This window comes from Saimiri boliviensis, chromosome 1 (assembly GCF_048565385.1).
Source record: "Saimiri boliviensis isolate mSaiBol1 chromosome 1, mSaiBol1.pri, whole genome shotgun sequence".
Taxonomy (NCBI): Eukaryota; Metazoa; Chordata; class Mammalia; order Primates; family Cebidae; genus Saimiri; species Saimiri boliviensis.
In genome coordinates, this window is record NC_133449.1 from 122,043,788 (window position 1) to 122,060,081 (window position 16,294).

The following is a 16,294-nucleotide window of genomic DNA, read 5'->3' on the forward strand; positions in this document are numbered from 1 at the left end:
CTGCTGCTAGCTGGTTTCATGTTGCCAAACAAGCAGCCCACAGAATTGGCCATCTTGCTGCAATGGCTACCAGCCGCCCTTCCTGACCACAGTGCGATGGATGGCTTTCAGCCAACAATCGCTCCAAATACACTGGCGTTTTCAGGGCATTTCTGTATTCATGCACAGGCGTCTAAAATGTGAGCCACACCACTCCACATGGAAGTGGCTGCCACCTGGGATTTCCCCCACAGATGCTTCCTTCCCTTTGCCCATTTCTTGGTCCCTCAGTCCCTGGCTAGCTCCCCCCAGGTTCCATCTTGGGTAGGTCTGTCCACACCTGCTCCAGAGTTCAAGGAAGCTGAGAGGCAGAAGAAAGAGACTGACAAACCTAGTTTCTAGAAAGAAACACTTAACAGGGACTTAGGAACAGAAGTCCTGTCTGTGTCTTTGGTGGGTAAGATGGTGAGTCCCCACCCATATTGATTTTAAAGCCAAGTAGGTTTATACATGCCTTTGGGCAAGCCACTGCCCTTACCTGGTCTGCAGTAGCCTCCTTTTCTGATAGACGAGGGAGAACTAGGTGGCCTTAAGGACACAGAGCTCTTTAGAATTCTGAGATTTTCCTCACTTCCATTTCTCTAGCCCATCAGCACCTACACACATGGAGGTAGGTGTGAAAGTTAGTATTTGAGTTTAATGATTAGCCACCTGTAATATTCGTTTGGTTAAAATAACGCTTTATGGTTTGCTCCATATATGAATGTGGTACAGGCTGAGCATCCCTAATCCGAAATTTCAAAATCTGAAATTCTCCAAAATCTGAAAAATTTTGAGCTCCGACACGATGACGTTAAGTGGAAACTTCCACACCTGACTTCATGTGACAACATGATGACGTTAAGTGGAAACTTCCACACCTGACTTCATGTGACAGGTGCACAAAATCATTTAAAATGTTGTATAAAATTACTTTCCAACTGTTTCTGTAAAGTGTATATGAAACATAAATGAATTTTATATTCCATCCCTAAGATATTATATATATGTAAATATTTCAAAATCTGGGAAAATCTGCAATCCTCAACACTCTAGTATCAAGCATTTTGGTTAAAGGATGCTCAGTCTGTTTGTATGAAACAGTTCATTCCATCTGAATACTTGGGTCATTGCAGTGTGAATTTGAAAGAAGAAAACCAGATGGAACGACGACGTTGGGGCTTCTCCATCCTGTGGATCCCATTGTAGGAGGTAGGATCAGAGGAAGACTGCGTGAACTTGATACTGTTTGGCAGAGAACAGTAACCTGGGTTAACATTTTAAAGCAACAAGCTTGAATACTGATCAGTGTCACTGTGTCATTATGCACAAAGAATCTAGCTAGACATCATGTATTTCATGGTAACGGCTAGCCTAACATTCACGTCATCCTGAAGCAGGTACAGTATATCAAGTTTTCCTTAAAATTCAAAGTGCCTGAAATATTTTAAACCCACCATTAACAAAGCCATAACTTTTAGATAATAATTCCTAGCCATGGTCTTAAGAGACTTCAGTATATACACTCAGTTTAGAGGTATCTCATACCCGCAGATTATGACCTTGTAAATTTAACTGACTGCTTTATTTCAGTGAATAAATGAATGTATATGCCACATAGTGCCTTAATGATACTGGAAGGTATATGCTTAGTGATATTGCGTCTTTCACTGTGGTCAGTAGAACATTTGTAAAGATTGGGAATCTATTTTGGAACCTCAGTCATCTTTTTGTTTTCTCAAATGATGTTTTAATGGAGATAATATAGGTTATATTTTGAAATTCGATATAAGAATTAGAACTTTTTGTCACTGGTCTGAGGGGGGAATCATGTATTGTGATAAGCAAATGTGAGAATGTTAACTTCTTCAACAAATATTTATATTCATATTGTCATAATGAGAGAAGTAATTAGGAATATGAAAATGAATAATGACAGAATTTCTACCCTTAAAGAAATGATCTCTGATATTTACTGTTTGCTGTGAACAAGGTGCCGTCTTAGGAGCTGGCTGTATAGTAGAGAACAAAAGAGAGAGAGAGGAGTCCCTTTCCCTTAAGTCTGTGGGGTTGGGGGAGGAAGGCTCACGTAGAGAGAAGTCTGTCCATAATCAGTACTATGCAGGTATGTGTCGATCATGAATAAATACTAAAAAGGAAAATAACAGCTGTGATTGTAACAGCAGATACCTACCTAGTGTTTGGAGGTCAGGGAAGGCTTCCTTAAGGAGGTGTTGTTTAGGTTGAGTAAGGGATGAGGGAACAGAGAGCACAGCAGGTGAGAAAACCTTGAAGCAGAGAAGAGCATTTGAAAATGGAAAGAAGGGGGCCAGGTGCGGTGGCTCACGCCTGTAATCCCAGCACTTTGGGAGGCCAAGGCGGGTGGATCACAAGGTCAAAAGATCGAGACCATCCTGGTCAACATGGTGAAACCCCGTCTTTACTAATAAAGTACAAAAAATTAGCTGGGCATGGTGGCACGTGCCTGTAATCCTAGCTACTCGGGAGGCTGAGGCAGGAGAATTGCCTGAACCCAGGAGGCGGAGGTTGTGGTGAGCCGAGATCACGCCATTGCACTCCAACCTGGGTAGCAAGAGCGAAACTCCGTCTCAAAAAAAAAAAAAAAGAAAAGAAAATGGAAAGACGGGGACTGTTAAAGTTCTGTAAACAAGGAGAACTGTAATAGGAGAAAAGGAGATAGTGCTGTTTTCAAAACAAAACTCAGTTTTTACTTTGATGCAAACTTTTTGTAGTAGAATTTTATGTGATCATATGTCAAAGAATGCCACAGGATGGAGAACATTGCTCTTTCTCCTGTAGCTGTGGGGAACATTTGGTGCTAGGAGATGCAGCTGACTGATGTAGGTGACACCTTAAGATCTGCTTGTGAAGCCGAGTGTGTGGTCTCTGTCTGTAGTCTGGTTTCCTGGGTTTCCAGTTTCTGGGACATAATCAAATATGACCAAAGCTGACTTGGCTCCCCACATGCACAGCTCCCTCTGCAGGCCACTGTCCTGGTTGAAGATAGAAGACAGCCCCCTCGTTCATCTTCTCAGCTTCAATGTCCAGTACCCGTACCCATTAGGAAACCAAATTCCAGACTGTTCACTGAGAAGAAGAGGAAATCTGATTTAGATGTTCATTTGCTTAGCAGTGTCTTCACCACACTGGTCACTGGTAGCGGTAGCCTCCATTGCAGGTGGATCTTTTGACACAAACTCAGACTCTTCTTCAGGAAAGCAGATGTCTCTCTGTTAGATATTGTGGGAGACCACATCTCCTGACAGCATCCTCTGTGGTCCCCTTAGGTGCCCACCCATGATTTCTCTATATTACATATTCCCTATTTCGTCACAGGGATTCGTTCCTGGCTAACACCTGTTCTTGTTGCACTAAAAGTATTCCTTTCATAGACACTCATTTATCCTTCATGTGTTAGGAGCCCTTTTGTCTTTAATGCAGGTGTTTTCCCTCTTTTGCTAACCTTTGTACTGGTTAACTTTCATCTTAACATTAAAAGCTGCCACTTTTAAAAGTTTTCATGGCTTTTGTTTTTAATAAAAATCTAATTTTTTAAGTGAAGTGTACATGGTTATAAAGAATTCCAGGAAGCAGGAGAGTGTAATGAACAGGTCTCAGTTTTGGTCCTGGCTATATTTCTGCCTGTCTGAGCTTTGATTTTCTTATCTTAAAAGTGGATGTAGTAAGGGCTTCCCAGCCTCCTTCAGGGTCATGCAGATGATATGCAGTGGTGTGTGCAGAGTCACACGGCAGAGGGCCCCATGGGTCATGGCCACATAAGCCTCCTTCACTGTGCTCAGTTTTATGTTTTAGAGCCAGGCTACTGCCCTGTGAGACTGGGAATGACAACTGGAAGACTTCAGTCTGGAGTGAATACTTTGCAGGGGTTCAAAGAGGATAAAAGAAACAAAGTCACTCCAGGTGAGGCTTCTGCATAGGAGTCATTTTTTTCTCTTCTCTGTTTTGGGGTATTAGGGAAAGGAAACACAGTTATGCTTTATTCACTAGGTGGGCACCAATATCTTGGTGGTATTTTTGCAACATTAGCTATTTCATTAACTTCAGGAGAGACTGGAAAATTGGGTATTAGTATTCAAAATGAGTTTTGTTCTTTCTCGTTCCTCTCCCTCTCCCTTGTGGGGAAGAATTCACTTGAGTGTAACTGTGTAAGTACCTGTTTGGGAGAAAGTATCTTAGATTTGTGAACCAGTCAATGAAGTAGTAAAGTTAGGAGGGAATAAATAATCTTTTAGTAAAAACAAGAAAATAGATTGACATACAAGTTAAAGAATAGTGTTACAGTATTTGATTTTTTCAACAGTGTTATATTTGAATTATGGGCCCTACAGTTCTTATGCACCGCATTATGACTCCACATTTGCAAATATCAGCAAGGATGATTCTGATTTAATCTATTCAACCTATGGGGAAGACTCTGATCTTCCAAGTGATTTCAGGTGAGTTTCCAGTTAATATTCTGATTACATTTGTTTAAAAATATTAATGTACATTCTTCGTTTGTGGATAGACTGACAAAGTTGGCTAAGTGGTTAAAAATGGGTTCACTATTTTTTTTTAGCTGACAATAATGGATTCATAGTTCCTGTTATCCTTTAGTGGAGAGAGAGAGAGCATTTCTCCCTTGATACTGGCATCTGCAGTATTTTAATTTTTTTTTTTTTTTTTTTTTTTTTTTTTTTTTTTTTTTTTTTGGATGGAGTCTTACTGTGTCACCCAGGCTGGAGCGCAGTGGGGCAATCTCAGCTCACTGCAACTTCCGGCTCCCAGATTCAAGTGATTCTCCTGCCTCAGCCTCCCAAGTAGCTGGGACTACAGGCATGTGCCACCGCGAACAGCTATTTTATTTTATTTTATTTTATTTATTTATTTATTTATTTATTTTGTATTTTTAGTAGAGATGGGGTTTCACCATGTTGGTCAGGCTGGTCTTGAACTCCTGACCTCTTGATCCACCTGCCTCAGCCTCCCAAAGTGCTGGGATTACAGGCACGCACCACCGTGCCTGGCCCCATATTTTAATTCTTAGTAAAATATATTTTTAAAGATAATGTGTACCTCAGCTGATACAGGTTTAGGAACTTGTTACTTTAAAATGTTCACGCACCATCTGCTCTGTTATAACATGTGTGTCAGTGAGTTAGGTCCGAACTTAATCAATTTGGGAACCCACAGTGCATTTTCCCCAAAATAGGAGGCAGGACAGGATGGCTCAATTCCATAGGCAACCCACATATAAGCCTTTTTGACCAGTCACGTGCCATGTAGACTATTGCAATTACACTCAGCCATCCTTTATTGCATGTTTCTGTGGGAATGTCATCTCTGTGTTCCTGTTTAGTATGCTGAGCAGATTGGATCTCATCAACATAATGAGATTCATCCTGACTTAGCAGGATTTTGGCTCAGGATGGGACACTGAGCTTGGGTTATGGCAGATAGGGTACTGGATATTATTCCTTCTTAGCAGTAGTACCTTGTTAATCTTCATTATGTATACGAAATTTACCCTGTAGGTTCACCAGTCTCCTGCTTTTCTTGCAAAGGGGAAATCTGTACATTAGTACGTGTAGTTTGGTTGTTTTTTTATAAGGTAGGGGTCCTTAAGTCAGTTGACTGTAGTTTCAGATCAAGCCATTTAATCTTTTAGACCTCATCAGTTTGAATGACGTCTTTCTGGATTATGCATCTATGCATTCCACAAACAGGGGTTGTACAGGGAAACAATGCTGGCAAAGGCCCACGTCCTCCTGTCAAATGATGGGAGAAAGGAGGAGAGAGTAGTGCTGGGGCTGGGAGAGGGGTACGTTCTTAAATCGGTCAGGAATGTCTGTTACGAAAGGGAAAGTTGAGCAAAAACTGAAGGAGATGAGGAAGCAAGCAGTGCTGCCACCTGAAAGAGCAGTGCAGGAGCTGTGCATAGGGCCTGAGTGGGAGGCTTCCCATCACTCTTGAGGAACAGCAGGAAGAAGCAGAAGAGTGCAGGCACATGGGTAGGGAGGGCTTCGGTGAGAGTGGGTCTTTGTAAGGCCTTGGAATTTCATTCCCAGTGAGATGGACACTACTGGTGGATTGTGAGAAGAGTGACCCAGTCTAGCTTATCATGTTTAAAGGATCACCCTAGCTAATCTTGGAGAATAGACTGTAGAAATGCAAGGGCAGACATTGGGAGATGAAAAATGGACTGGGGGAGTAGCAGGTGAGGTGCTGAGAGGGTTCAGTCATCAGCCAGTAGGATTTCTTTACTGATCAAAGTGGGGTATGAGAGAGAGAAGTTGAGGCTGACTCCAGGGTTTGTAGACTGAACCTAGAAGGCCGCAGTTGCTATTTACTGAGAAGGGGGAGACTTTGGAACAACACTTAAGGGGGAAGATGTAGCATTCCAGTTTTTGATTTTTTTTTTTTTTTTGAGATGGAGTCTTACTCTGTCTCTAGGCTGGAATGCAGTGGCACGATCTCAGCTCACTGCAACCTCTGCCTCCTAGGTTCAAGGGATTCTCCTGCCTCTGCCTCCCAAGTAGCTGGGACTACAGGTGAACGCCACCATGCCCAGTTAATTTTTTTGTATTTTTAGTAGAGACGGGGTTCCATCATGTTGGACAAGATGGTCTCAGTCTCCCAAGCTTGTCATCTGCCCGCCTCGGACTCCCAAAGTTCTGGGATTACAGGCATGAGCTACTGCGCCCAGACGGATATTTTAAGCTTAAGATATCTGTTAGACTTCGATGCGGAGCTCCAAAGGGTGTGGTCCAAACTGGAGGTGTAAATTTTGAGGATTTTGGATCCTATGTGAAAATCCTGAGGTGAAGGCGATCACTGTAGGCAAGAAGTGAAGGGGCAGGGAGCAGAAGATCCAGGGACTGTGCCTGTGCCTCTGTCACTGAGGTCTCAGTTTTCTTGGGAGCATTTCATTTTCACTTTGTTCTTGATATTAATTCTCTCATGATGATGTTATTGCTAATTAATATATAGATACCATGTTATGTCTAGGCAGAAATTTGACATCATGATATATAACCGAGAGCATCTAATGGAAACAATTGGCTCTGATAGGAGGCTAAAGCCAGTGAAGGTGATTTATGTGAGACTTTCCTAACTCTCTCTTGCAGCATCCATGAGTTTTTGGCCACATCCCAAGATTATCCATATGTCATGGCAGATAGTTTACTGGATGTTTTAACAAAAGGAGGGCATTCCAGGACTCTACAGGAGTTGGAGATGGTAAGAACACTGCTAACGAAACAGGGTAATTTATTATCGACTCTCAAGCATTAGTCATTCAGTGTAACGAAACCGTGGGATTAACCAGTATGACAGCTGAATTCCGTAGCCCTGAAAGACAGCCCAGCCCAGGTGGAGGAGGTCATGGGTGGACAATGAACGGAAAGGAGTAACTTAGCTACCAGGATCTGTGAGCGCCTGAGCATCAACCTTACCTCCTGATCTTGGGAATGTACTACTCAGAAATGGGGTTTACAACTCAGAAGTCAGTGAGTGTTGTGTCCCCTAATAAAAAAGGAAAGTTTTGCACTGGCCTGAAACTAAGTTGGCTAAAATGATAGGGAATGGCCTTTCCTTATGCAGTAATAACACATCAGGAGGAACCTCAAGTTAAAAAGTAAAAAGCTTCCTCATTGCTCTTTAACACTTGTAAGCTCTCTCTAGTTCAGTTGGAGATAGCTCATAATCTGCAATCATTCAGTTTTGGCTCAAGGATTAGAACCAGAAAATGTTCCTACTGAGTTGATCTCTCTGGGTCCTTTGGGCCATTTAAAAATAAAAAATAAAAAAGAGTTGATCTCTAGAATGTTCCTGTCACCATAGTTAGAGGAACCCTGTGTCTCTTGGAGGTCTGACTCTTAATGGTGACTGCGACTGTAGTGCTAGCAACTGCTCACAACTGCACGTATGGTTGCTGGGTAAGCTATCAGCAGAGCCAAGGTCAGTGCCTCGGTCAGGCTCAACGATGACTGCTGTAAAATAGTCACACTTGGACCACTTTTGTCACACTACCTAAAACTTGAAACATCTTTAAAAACTTTTTTTAACCATATCTTCTCATCAGTTAATCTGAATGAATTAATAGTCCGACTAAATTGAATATTTTTCATTTGGATGAATATGGCAATATGTTTTCAAAATGTTAAGTGTCTCTGTCCTTCAGTGTAACAGTTCCTTTTCTCATAATTTATACTAGAAAAAATGAAAAGTTACATACATATATTGTTTATAATTTTTAGAAATTGGGAATTTGTTAAATAACTCACAACACAACCTTTTAAAGAAAGATGGCATCATTGATTGATGTCCATGATAACATTTGTCTCTTGTTCCTGTGTACATTATCTCTAAAGAACAAGATTGGGAAACTTTCACATTCTCTGTAGCATTTGATTATTTTACAGTAATCCTCTGCTTCTGAGAATGTTGCTCTGTTCATGCACAGTAATCCTTAGAACTCCTTCTTGTTGGGGATAATTCTGATGAAAACAGACACCATTTTACATATTTCTAAGCTATTTATCAAATACCTTCTTAAACATGTATATAGCTTTTGATCAAGCATAGAAATATCTTAACATTACCAATAATAAGTACCCCAGCTCACAGAATACTCTCAAAATGCTAATAATTTTATTTAGTCATTTTGGCCTGGAAAATTATATTCCAGTAGTCCATATTTTTATTCATTTTCTCTTGCCAAGAAACTCCTGACACTTTTCTCTTTTCCTTAATATTTGCCTTCATGTGTTTTCCTAAAAAGCTGTTTTCTTTATCCTTGTAGTCATCGCCTGAAGATGAAGGCCATACTAGGACACTTGACACAGCAAAAGAAATGGAGGTGATTGTATTTTACGCTTTATGAGAAATATTTAAATGGAGAACAAGGGGAATAAGAGAAATCTTGAGAATGGGAAGAGCCGTTGGGTAAGAAGTAAAAAGATGAGTGAGTGGAGTTTTGAGGGCTCAGCTGAAACGGCAGCATAAATGCACACCAATGCCAAGTTGTACAGTCACACAGTTTCTGTCCTCCACAAGTTTTGAGCCCATATGTAGGTAGAGAAATCAGATGTTCAGATAGGTGGAGTTGGAGAGCCATACCACAGTACTGTATAAATGGAACCATTCGCTTTTGGTTGCTTAACATCTGGGTTGATCTATTGGCGCCCGCCACCACGCCGAGCTAGTTTTTTTTGTGTTTTTTTTTTGAGACGGAGTTTCGCTCTTGTCACCCAGGCTGGAGTGCAATGGCGTGATCTCGGCTCACCGCAACCTCCGCCTCCTGGGTTCAGGCAATTCTCCTGCCTCAGCCTCCTGAGTAGCTGGGATTACAGGCACGTGCCACCATGCCCAGCTAATTTTTTGTATTTTTAGTAGAGACGGGGTTTCACTATGTTCACCAGGATGATCTCGATCTCTTGACCTCGTGATCCACCCACCTCGGCCTCCCAAAGTGCTGGGATTACAGGCGTGAGCCACCGCGCCTGGCTTTTTTTGTGTTTTTAGTAGAGACAGGGTTTCACCATCTTGACCAGGCTGGTTTCAAACTCTGACCTCAGCTGATCCGCCCACCTAAGCCTCCCAAAGTGCTGGGATTACAGGAGTGAGCCACTGCGCCTGGCCAACGCCATCTTTTTTAAGATGTTATTTCTCTCATGCAATACTGACAGCCTAGTTTGGAGGCCTGGAGAAGACCCATGAAGTATATCAATAGGAATGCAAGTATATGGACTGGATGGGCTGAAATAGTCTTTGAGTCTGGAAAACGCAAGGCATTGTCATCATCAAAAGCTCTTCACAGTTTAGGTAGCAGTAAGGCTCTTACTACTTCATCTTTAGAATAGTTGCCATACTAAACAAATGATATAAATTGTATAAGATACATTATTACATTACACAGAAGTACGGATTTATTGAATACTTGTTTGTGCCAAGATGTAGGAATAGCATTTTAAAAGGGTATTCTTGAAATTCATTTTCTTTAAGCATCAAAATTAGGACTCTAAAGTAAATAGGTAGAATAACTTTGCCTGTAAACACACACCATCTTAGTAATTTCTAGTTAGCACTGTCATGGCTTAGCAAGCTCCAATATTTGCCTGTTTTTCCTTTTGAAGCAGATTACAGAAATAGAGCCAGCCGGGTGTTTGGACTCCAGTACTCAAGACAGGCTCATAGCACTGAAAGCAGTAACAAACTTTGGCATTCCAATTGAAGTTTTTGACTCTGAAGGTGAGTGTCTCCAGAGGGTTTTATTGAAACACTGCATGATGTAGGCAGTTAAAACTTAATGTCTCATTAAGTACAGATTAACATAGCCATTCACCACAGGAAGATCTTGGCTATCTAAGTTAAATTAATGGATATGTTGTGTTGATTTCATTTGAAGGGGATTACTCTTTTGAAGGGAGAAGGCTAACCAATAATTAGCAAAGCCGTAGAGCCTAGGAGTCAGGTTACTACACATGATCAAACACAAGTGTGTCTGCTTTCTTCAGTGTGTTCTTTTTCTTACCACACAGAAGCTGAAGTATTCCAGAAGAAACTTGATGAGACCACCAGATTGCTCAGGGAGCTCCAGGAAGCCCAGAATGAACGTTTGAGCACCAGACCCCCTCCCAACATGATCTGTCTCTTGGGTCCGTCATACAGAGAAATGCATCTTGGTATGTTTTACCTCCTGTAAGAGGAGAGTCGAGATGCTTCAAAGAAAAAGCTTCTGAGTACAGTGGCAATAGCACTATAGAGTAATGCTGATGTCAATCCCAGGGACAGTTTTTTTTTTACATTTTATGCATTTACTATTCTTCGGGATGCCCCAAAATTATCTAAAGGAATCATGTTTCAGTATCTGGAACTATCTTTCTCTTTTTAGCTGAACAAGTGACCAATAATCTTAAAGAACTTGCACAGCAAGTAACTCCAGGTGATATCGTAAGCACGTATGGTGTTCGGAAAGCAATGGGGATTTCCATTCCTTCACCCATCGTGGAAAACAACTTAGTGGATTTGACAGAAGGTGCGTGCCCTGTTTCTCTGGGAGAGTGGAAAGCTGTTGTGACTGTAGTCTTCCCTCAGTGTCTGTCCAGGATTGGTTCCAGGCCCCCAGATTTGGTATCTGCCCCACAAGGATACCAAAATCTGTGGGTGCTCAAGATCGTAACAAAATGTATTTTCATATACCCTATGCATAACCTCCTGTATACTTTAAATCATCTCTAGATTACTTATATACTTAATGTAGTTAATATACTGTGTTTTTTGTATCTTTTTTCATTGTAGTCTTTTTCACTAAGTATTTTTTGATAGACAGTTGGTTGAATCTGCAGATGTGGAACACATGGATAAGAAGAGCCAACTGTAAAAGGAACATTAGTCTTCTCTTTTCAAATAACACTTGAAAGATTTTGTCTGTTTTTCATGTATAAAATTACTCTTAGTTTTCTTTCCATCTTGTCTAAAGAATTAGTAAAGATTTCATGTGTGCAGGAAAAGCCACAGTGATAGCCTGATAATACACCTAGTCTTCAGCCTTGGATGTGGTAAAGAGGGGCTCTCATTATACTTCTGGATGGCAGCTTGACCTTCATGTCTCCTTTATAATTAAAAGGTAAAAAAAAAAAAAAAAATGCTGAATTAAGTAGTGTCTTTTTCTTTCAGATATTGAAGAACCTAAAAAGACGGATGTTGCTGAGTGTGGACCTGGTGGAAGTTGAGGCTGCCTGGTATTTGATTATATATTATGTACATACTTTTTCATTCTTAATTTAGAAATACTTTTCAGAAGATATTAAATATTTGTAAATTGTGTTTTTAATTAAACTTTGGAACAGTGAATTTTAATGTTCCAGAGGTTGAACTTGTATTAGGTAATAAAGTTGGACCTGGGACTCATCTTGGTGATATATACAAAAAACCCTTGTAGGGAAGGAATGTACTTGGGGCTGTTGCCATACCTGGGCAGCATTCTTTAAAAATAGGGCCTGCCCATGCTGCTTCTTCACAGACAGGACCATCACTAAGAAACGTTCTTAAAACAGCCCCATCCAGTGAGATTTTCCATTATACAAACATGTTTAAAATAATTTTAGAATTTACTAGTGTGGTTTTGCCCTTGTGTGGGTAATTAGGCATCTCCCACCGCCCCCCTCCCTCACCCCCCCAAAAGCACACTGCGAGTTTTATAGTACTGTCACACAGCTGGTGTTCTTTTTTTGATTTGTTTTTTCCATTTTTTAAAGAGTTACTTAGTACTATAGCAAAATAATAACCCAAATCTAAATATTCCTTGAATACATCAGGGAATTACCAGATTACCAGAAGGTTACATTTGTATTTACTGTTTATCTGAAATAACAAAGGTTTGTAACCAAGCAGTTGAACTCTTTAGGAGACCACAGAACATACCAGCAAGCTGAGATAATGGTGATTTTTCTGAATCTGGTTCAGTATAGAACCTATTATTTAAAATAAGCAAGGGAAAAAAATCAGGATGGAGATAGCCTTGTTCAGTGAACAAATTAAGGCCCTTATACAGTTCTTCTATAAATCACCCAGGTAGGAAGCCATTTGATTTCCATTTTCCTGACTTTGAAAATTAATATTTAGGAAGAACAAGCAAGGTAAAGGAAAATTCCCTCAAAAGACTTAAAATCTTATGCTAAAAGAGTCAAATTTTCAAGTCATTTTAGAGTCTACTTTTAATTTGTAGTGAGTTCCTGAGGGCCAAGAAAATATTTAAATTTAAAATACCTTAGGACACTCGAGTTAACCAAATTGCTAATTTAATGTATAAAAACAGCTAAACACTGGTACTTTATAAAAATGAAACAGCATTTTGAAACAAATGTTACAGATCTATATAAATATTCAATATACAGAATAAACCCTAGTTATTTGCATGCACACCTCAAATCATATTTCTTTACATCGACCTATTATATACACGGAGTATACAGTGGTTAATGATCTTCTCTTCTGTTAGGAAACTTTCTCAAGCCAGAAAACTTCAGGTATTATTTTCACCAGTTAACTCAGGAGAAATTGTAAGGAAGTCCTTGACCCATAGAGAGAAGGTCACTGTTAGAACAGATACTTATTTCTGTCATAAAACAAAATGACACCAGTAAATAAATTACTTGGTAATTTTAAAACAGGTTAATAAAAATAAAATACTTGCAGGTGATTTTTATGGTCAGTTATACTCTATAACCTGAACGCTGAAAACTAAAAACTTACAAACTATTATTATTTGAGCATAGCACAGTGCTTTAATTGGAAATAAAAATGCATGAATGGTAATCAGTTACTTGTTAAACTCTCAACTGGGGTTTCTGTTACTGAAGAAAAAAGCAACTTAAATATTGCAAGAGTACATATATGCTGACCTCAGAGAGGCCCAGTGTACTGATGTGTTTCCATGTTATATTAGCAACAGAAACCTTCCTGACTTCCCAGGAGATCCCCACCAGGCAGCCCTGGTCACTGCTAGATCTTGAGAGCACAGATTTCAGTACAGTGTTCAGATGAAACCAGCCCTTCATGTGAAAAGCTGGTGTGTAAAAAAGGCAGCTTAAGCGAGGCTTACTGCCCTTGCCAGCACTATTGCCATGGAATTCCTTTATACAGCAAGTTCTTGTATTCATACTGATTCCAGTTACATGCAACACAGAGCTACAACTAGTCCTCGCAGCACCTTTGTGCAAATTAGAATATGCCTGCCTTTCCTCGGGCTGATAAAGCCACACATGACACAGCACAGGCTGACAGGTTCGATTTTCATCCCCTCCACTGTCCCCCCCCAACTTGGCTGTACTCTAATTTGCAAGCAGGGGGCAACTCATCCCAGGACCCCAACAAGTCTGGTCAGGCTACCCAGTCTGCAACCCTGTATAATCTTGTAAAGGCTCCTGTTTGCAAGACTTTCTGTATAAATTCAGGGAGTTCATGGTAACTTACAGCTAAGAATCCCTGCTATGTAAGGAAATTGAGTGCATTGGAAATCCTAGAGATGCTCTGGTGATGAGACCACTGGTTAAGACTTCTGGTTATGAAGTCCGTTCAGAAAAAGGCACAGGCAGTTTGGTTATTTCTCACCCTGAAACACTTAGGTTTACTTTTAGTTCCTTGGGGAGTTTGAAGCCCAGTAAGACACATCCCAAAAACCTGGCTTTTTGCATTTGCCTTGACTCATGTAGTTTCAGAACAAGACAGCTCAGCATTTGTGAGGGGGCTGGCTTCCCAGATCCAGGAGCCTATGTATGTACCCATGCTGAGTAGATCCTTCTAGTTTTGAAGCTCTCCAGAGTTAGCTCTGAAGACTAAAGGAAAGGAAAGACTCACCTACAGGTTGTCCAAGTTATTTCTAAACAGACTCCATTCCTTTCCAGTGAAGGACAGCAGGGGAGAAAGCAAAGATGACTGAGTAGTTGAAGAGATGAAAGGCCGCACCTTACTTTCTAGGCATCTTTCTCCAGAATGCTTGCCTCACAAGCTGCCTCATTCAAAGCCAAGGCTCCACTGCTCCCTCCCTTCTTGCTGTGACCACGTTCCTCAGGATTCAACCCCTACAGCCAGCTGACCCTGTAAGCTGATGCTAGACAGTAGTCCTGCTTCATGTCAGTGGTTAAAAATGGCAGAGAAGGCCGGGCCCGGTGGCTCAAGCCTGTAATCCCAGCACTTTGGGAGGCCGAGGCGGGTGGATCACGAGGTCAAGAGATCAAGACCATCCTGGTCAGCAAGGTGAAACCTCGTCTCTACTAAAAATACAAAAAGTTAGCTGGGCATGGTGGTGCGTGCCTGTAATCCCAGCTACTCAGGAGGCTGAGACAGGAGAATTGCCTGAACCCAGGAGGCGGAGGTTGCGGTGAACCGAGATCGCGCCATTGCACTCCAGCCTGGGTAACAAGAGCGAAACTCCGCCTCAAAAAAAAAAAAAAAAAATGCAGAGAATACAGTGGAGGGAAGAGATTTTGTCTAGTGTCTAAAAAGTCATTCAGAGGATAAAACTCCCATTAATGTATCCATTTTAAACAAACATGCCAGACAAGGCAAAAAGTAACAGTGTTAATTACGGTGTTTTTCTCTCTACTGTTTGAAACCCTTTACAGATGTAAAACACCCCTTTTCAGCTTCCTTTACCAGAATGCCTCTGTGAGAAACACTCTCATTGCCCGGCCCACCAGGGAGAGGGAGTCTCCAGTCCATGCTAGACAGCTCAGTTTACTCCTTGGTGTCTAGAAAAACAGACCACCTCACTTGTGTGTGCTCACAGGCCACCGAGGTGGGCGTCTGTTTTCATCCTGTGCTAAAGTCGCCTCTGTAGTACTTCAGGGAACAAAGATCTCAGCCCTGAACCAGTGAACATTCTTCTGGAAGAGGGGACTTGGGCTGAAGAGCTAGCCTGGCAGCTGTTAGACCAGGCACAGTTTCTGGTCGCCACTGTGCATTATGGTTCAGTGGCTGCTTCGAGCCAGAATCTGGTGCACGTGTCTGAGAAATCCTCCCAGCACAGGTCCAAAGAAGCCAACATGCACAGCCATCTGCCAGGAGGTGACCACACCCTCTGAGTGCCATTGGGATTGGCATGGGGCGGAGTCTTCTGGCTTGCTTCAGGGAAGGAGATTGGCTTCCCAGACTGCTCGGAATCCAGCAGGAGCCCTCAGTTCAGCCCCAGCCCCTGAAACTTGGCAGTGTCCGTACAGACAAAGTAAGTCCTCAGCTCGCCTTTGCCTTTGACGTTGATCAGGCCACGGCATTCACATGAGTACCCGAGGCCCTGGAGGATGGTGCAGGTCTCCTCAGTAACCTGAAAAGGAAGAGAGACCTGTCTTCAGAGGTGGGAAGAACACCTGTCGTGGTAGGGACAGATGGACTGGCTGGGCACGCAGTCTGCTTCCCCTGAAGAATGTGATAGCTAGACCATGGCTGCTGGGTGGGACAGGAGCTCTTAAGCCCAAGTCCCCTCACCTCTGGAGAAGATCTTTTCCCCTCAGTCGCCAGCTTCCCCAATGGGTCTTTACCTGGATTTTCCCAAGTTCTCCAGTGCTCTCCATCCGGCTGGCCACGTTGACCGTGTTTCCCCAGATGTCATACTGAGGTTTTCGGGCCCCAATCACTCCAGCAATCACAGGCCCATGGTTTATGCCTGAAGATGATGTTTACAGTTGGCCAAGCATTCAGGCAAAGCCTCAGGCTTCTGCCCTCAGGGAAGGCCAGAGAATTCATAGGACAGCAC

The 16,294-nt window shown here is 41.8% G+C and overlaps 2 protein-coding genes across 26 annotated transcripts in view; one reads left to right on the forward strand and one right to left on the reverse strand.

Moving 5' to 3' along the window:
- The window catches only part of BRD7 (bromodomain containing 7), a 49,157-nt gene extending 37,209 nt beyond the window's left edge, over window positions 1-11,948 (forward strand). Inside the window, exons 9-17 of one of the 4 annotated variants that reach the window (XM_003937260.4) lie at window positions 1,155-1,230; window positions 3,853-3,960; window positions 4,361-4,496; window positions 7,167-7,278; window positions 8,843-8,899; window positions 10,176-10,290; window positions 10,581-10,724; window positions 10,934-11,077; window positions 11,719-11,948. In XM_003937260.4, coding sequence (XP_003937309.1) covers window positions 1,155-1,230; window positions 3,853-3,960; window positions 4,361-4,496; window positions 7,167-7,278; window positions 8,843-8,899; window positions 10,176-10,290; window positions 10,581-10,724; window positions 10,934-11,077; window positions 11,719-11,774 — 948 coding nt within the window. In that variant the 3' untranslated portion in view covers window positions 11,775-11,948. The remainder of the gene's footprint in view (window positions 1-1,154; window positions 1,231-3,852; window positions 3,961-4,360; window positions 4,497-7,166; window positions 7,279-8,842; window positions 8,900-10,175; window positions 10,291-10,580; window positions 10,725-10,933; window positions 11,078-11,718) is intronic. The other 3 variants (XM_010347832.3, XM_039475714.2, XM_039475715.2) reach the window with 3 other exon arrangements.
- Window positions 11,949-12,740: 792 nt separating this feature from the next.
- The window catches only part of ADCY7 (adenylate cyclase 7), a 74,291-nt gene continuing 70,737 nt past the window's right edge, over window positions 12,741-16,294 (reverse strand). For all 22 annotated transcript variants that reach the window (XM_010347830.3, XM_074403235.1, XM_074403190.1 and 19 more), the window contains 2 exons: window positions 16,080-16,204; window positions 12,741-15,865 (listed from right to left, as the gene is read on the reverse strand). In XM_010347830.3, coding sequence (XP_010346132.1) covers window positions 15,719-15,865; window positions 16,080-16,204 — 272 coding nt within the window. In that variant the 3' untranslated portion in view covers window positions 12,741-15,718. The remainder of the gene's footprint in view (window positions 15,866-16,079; window positions 16,205-16,294) is intronic.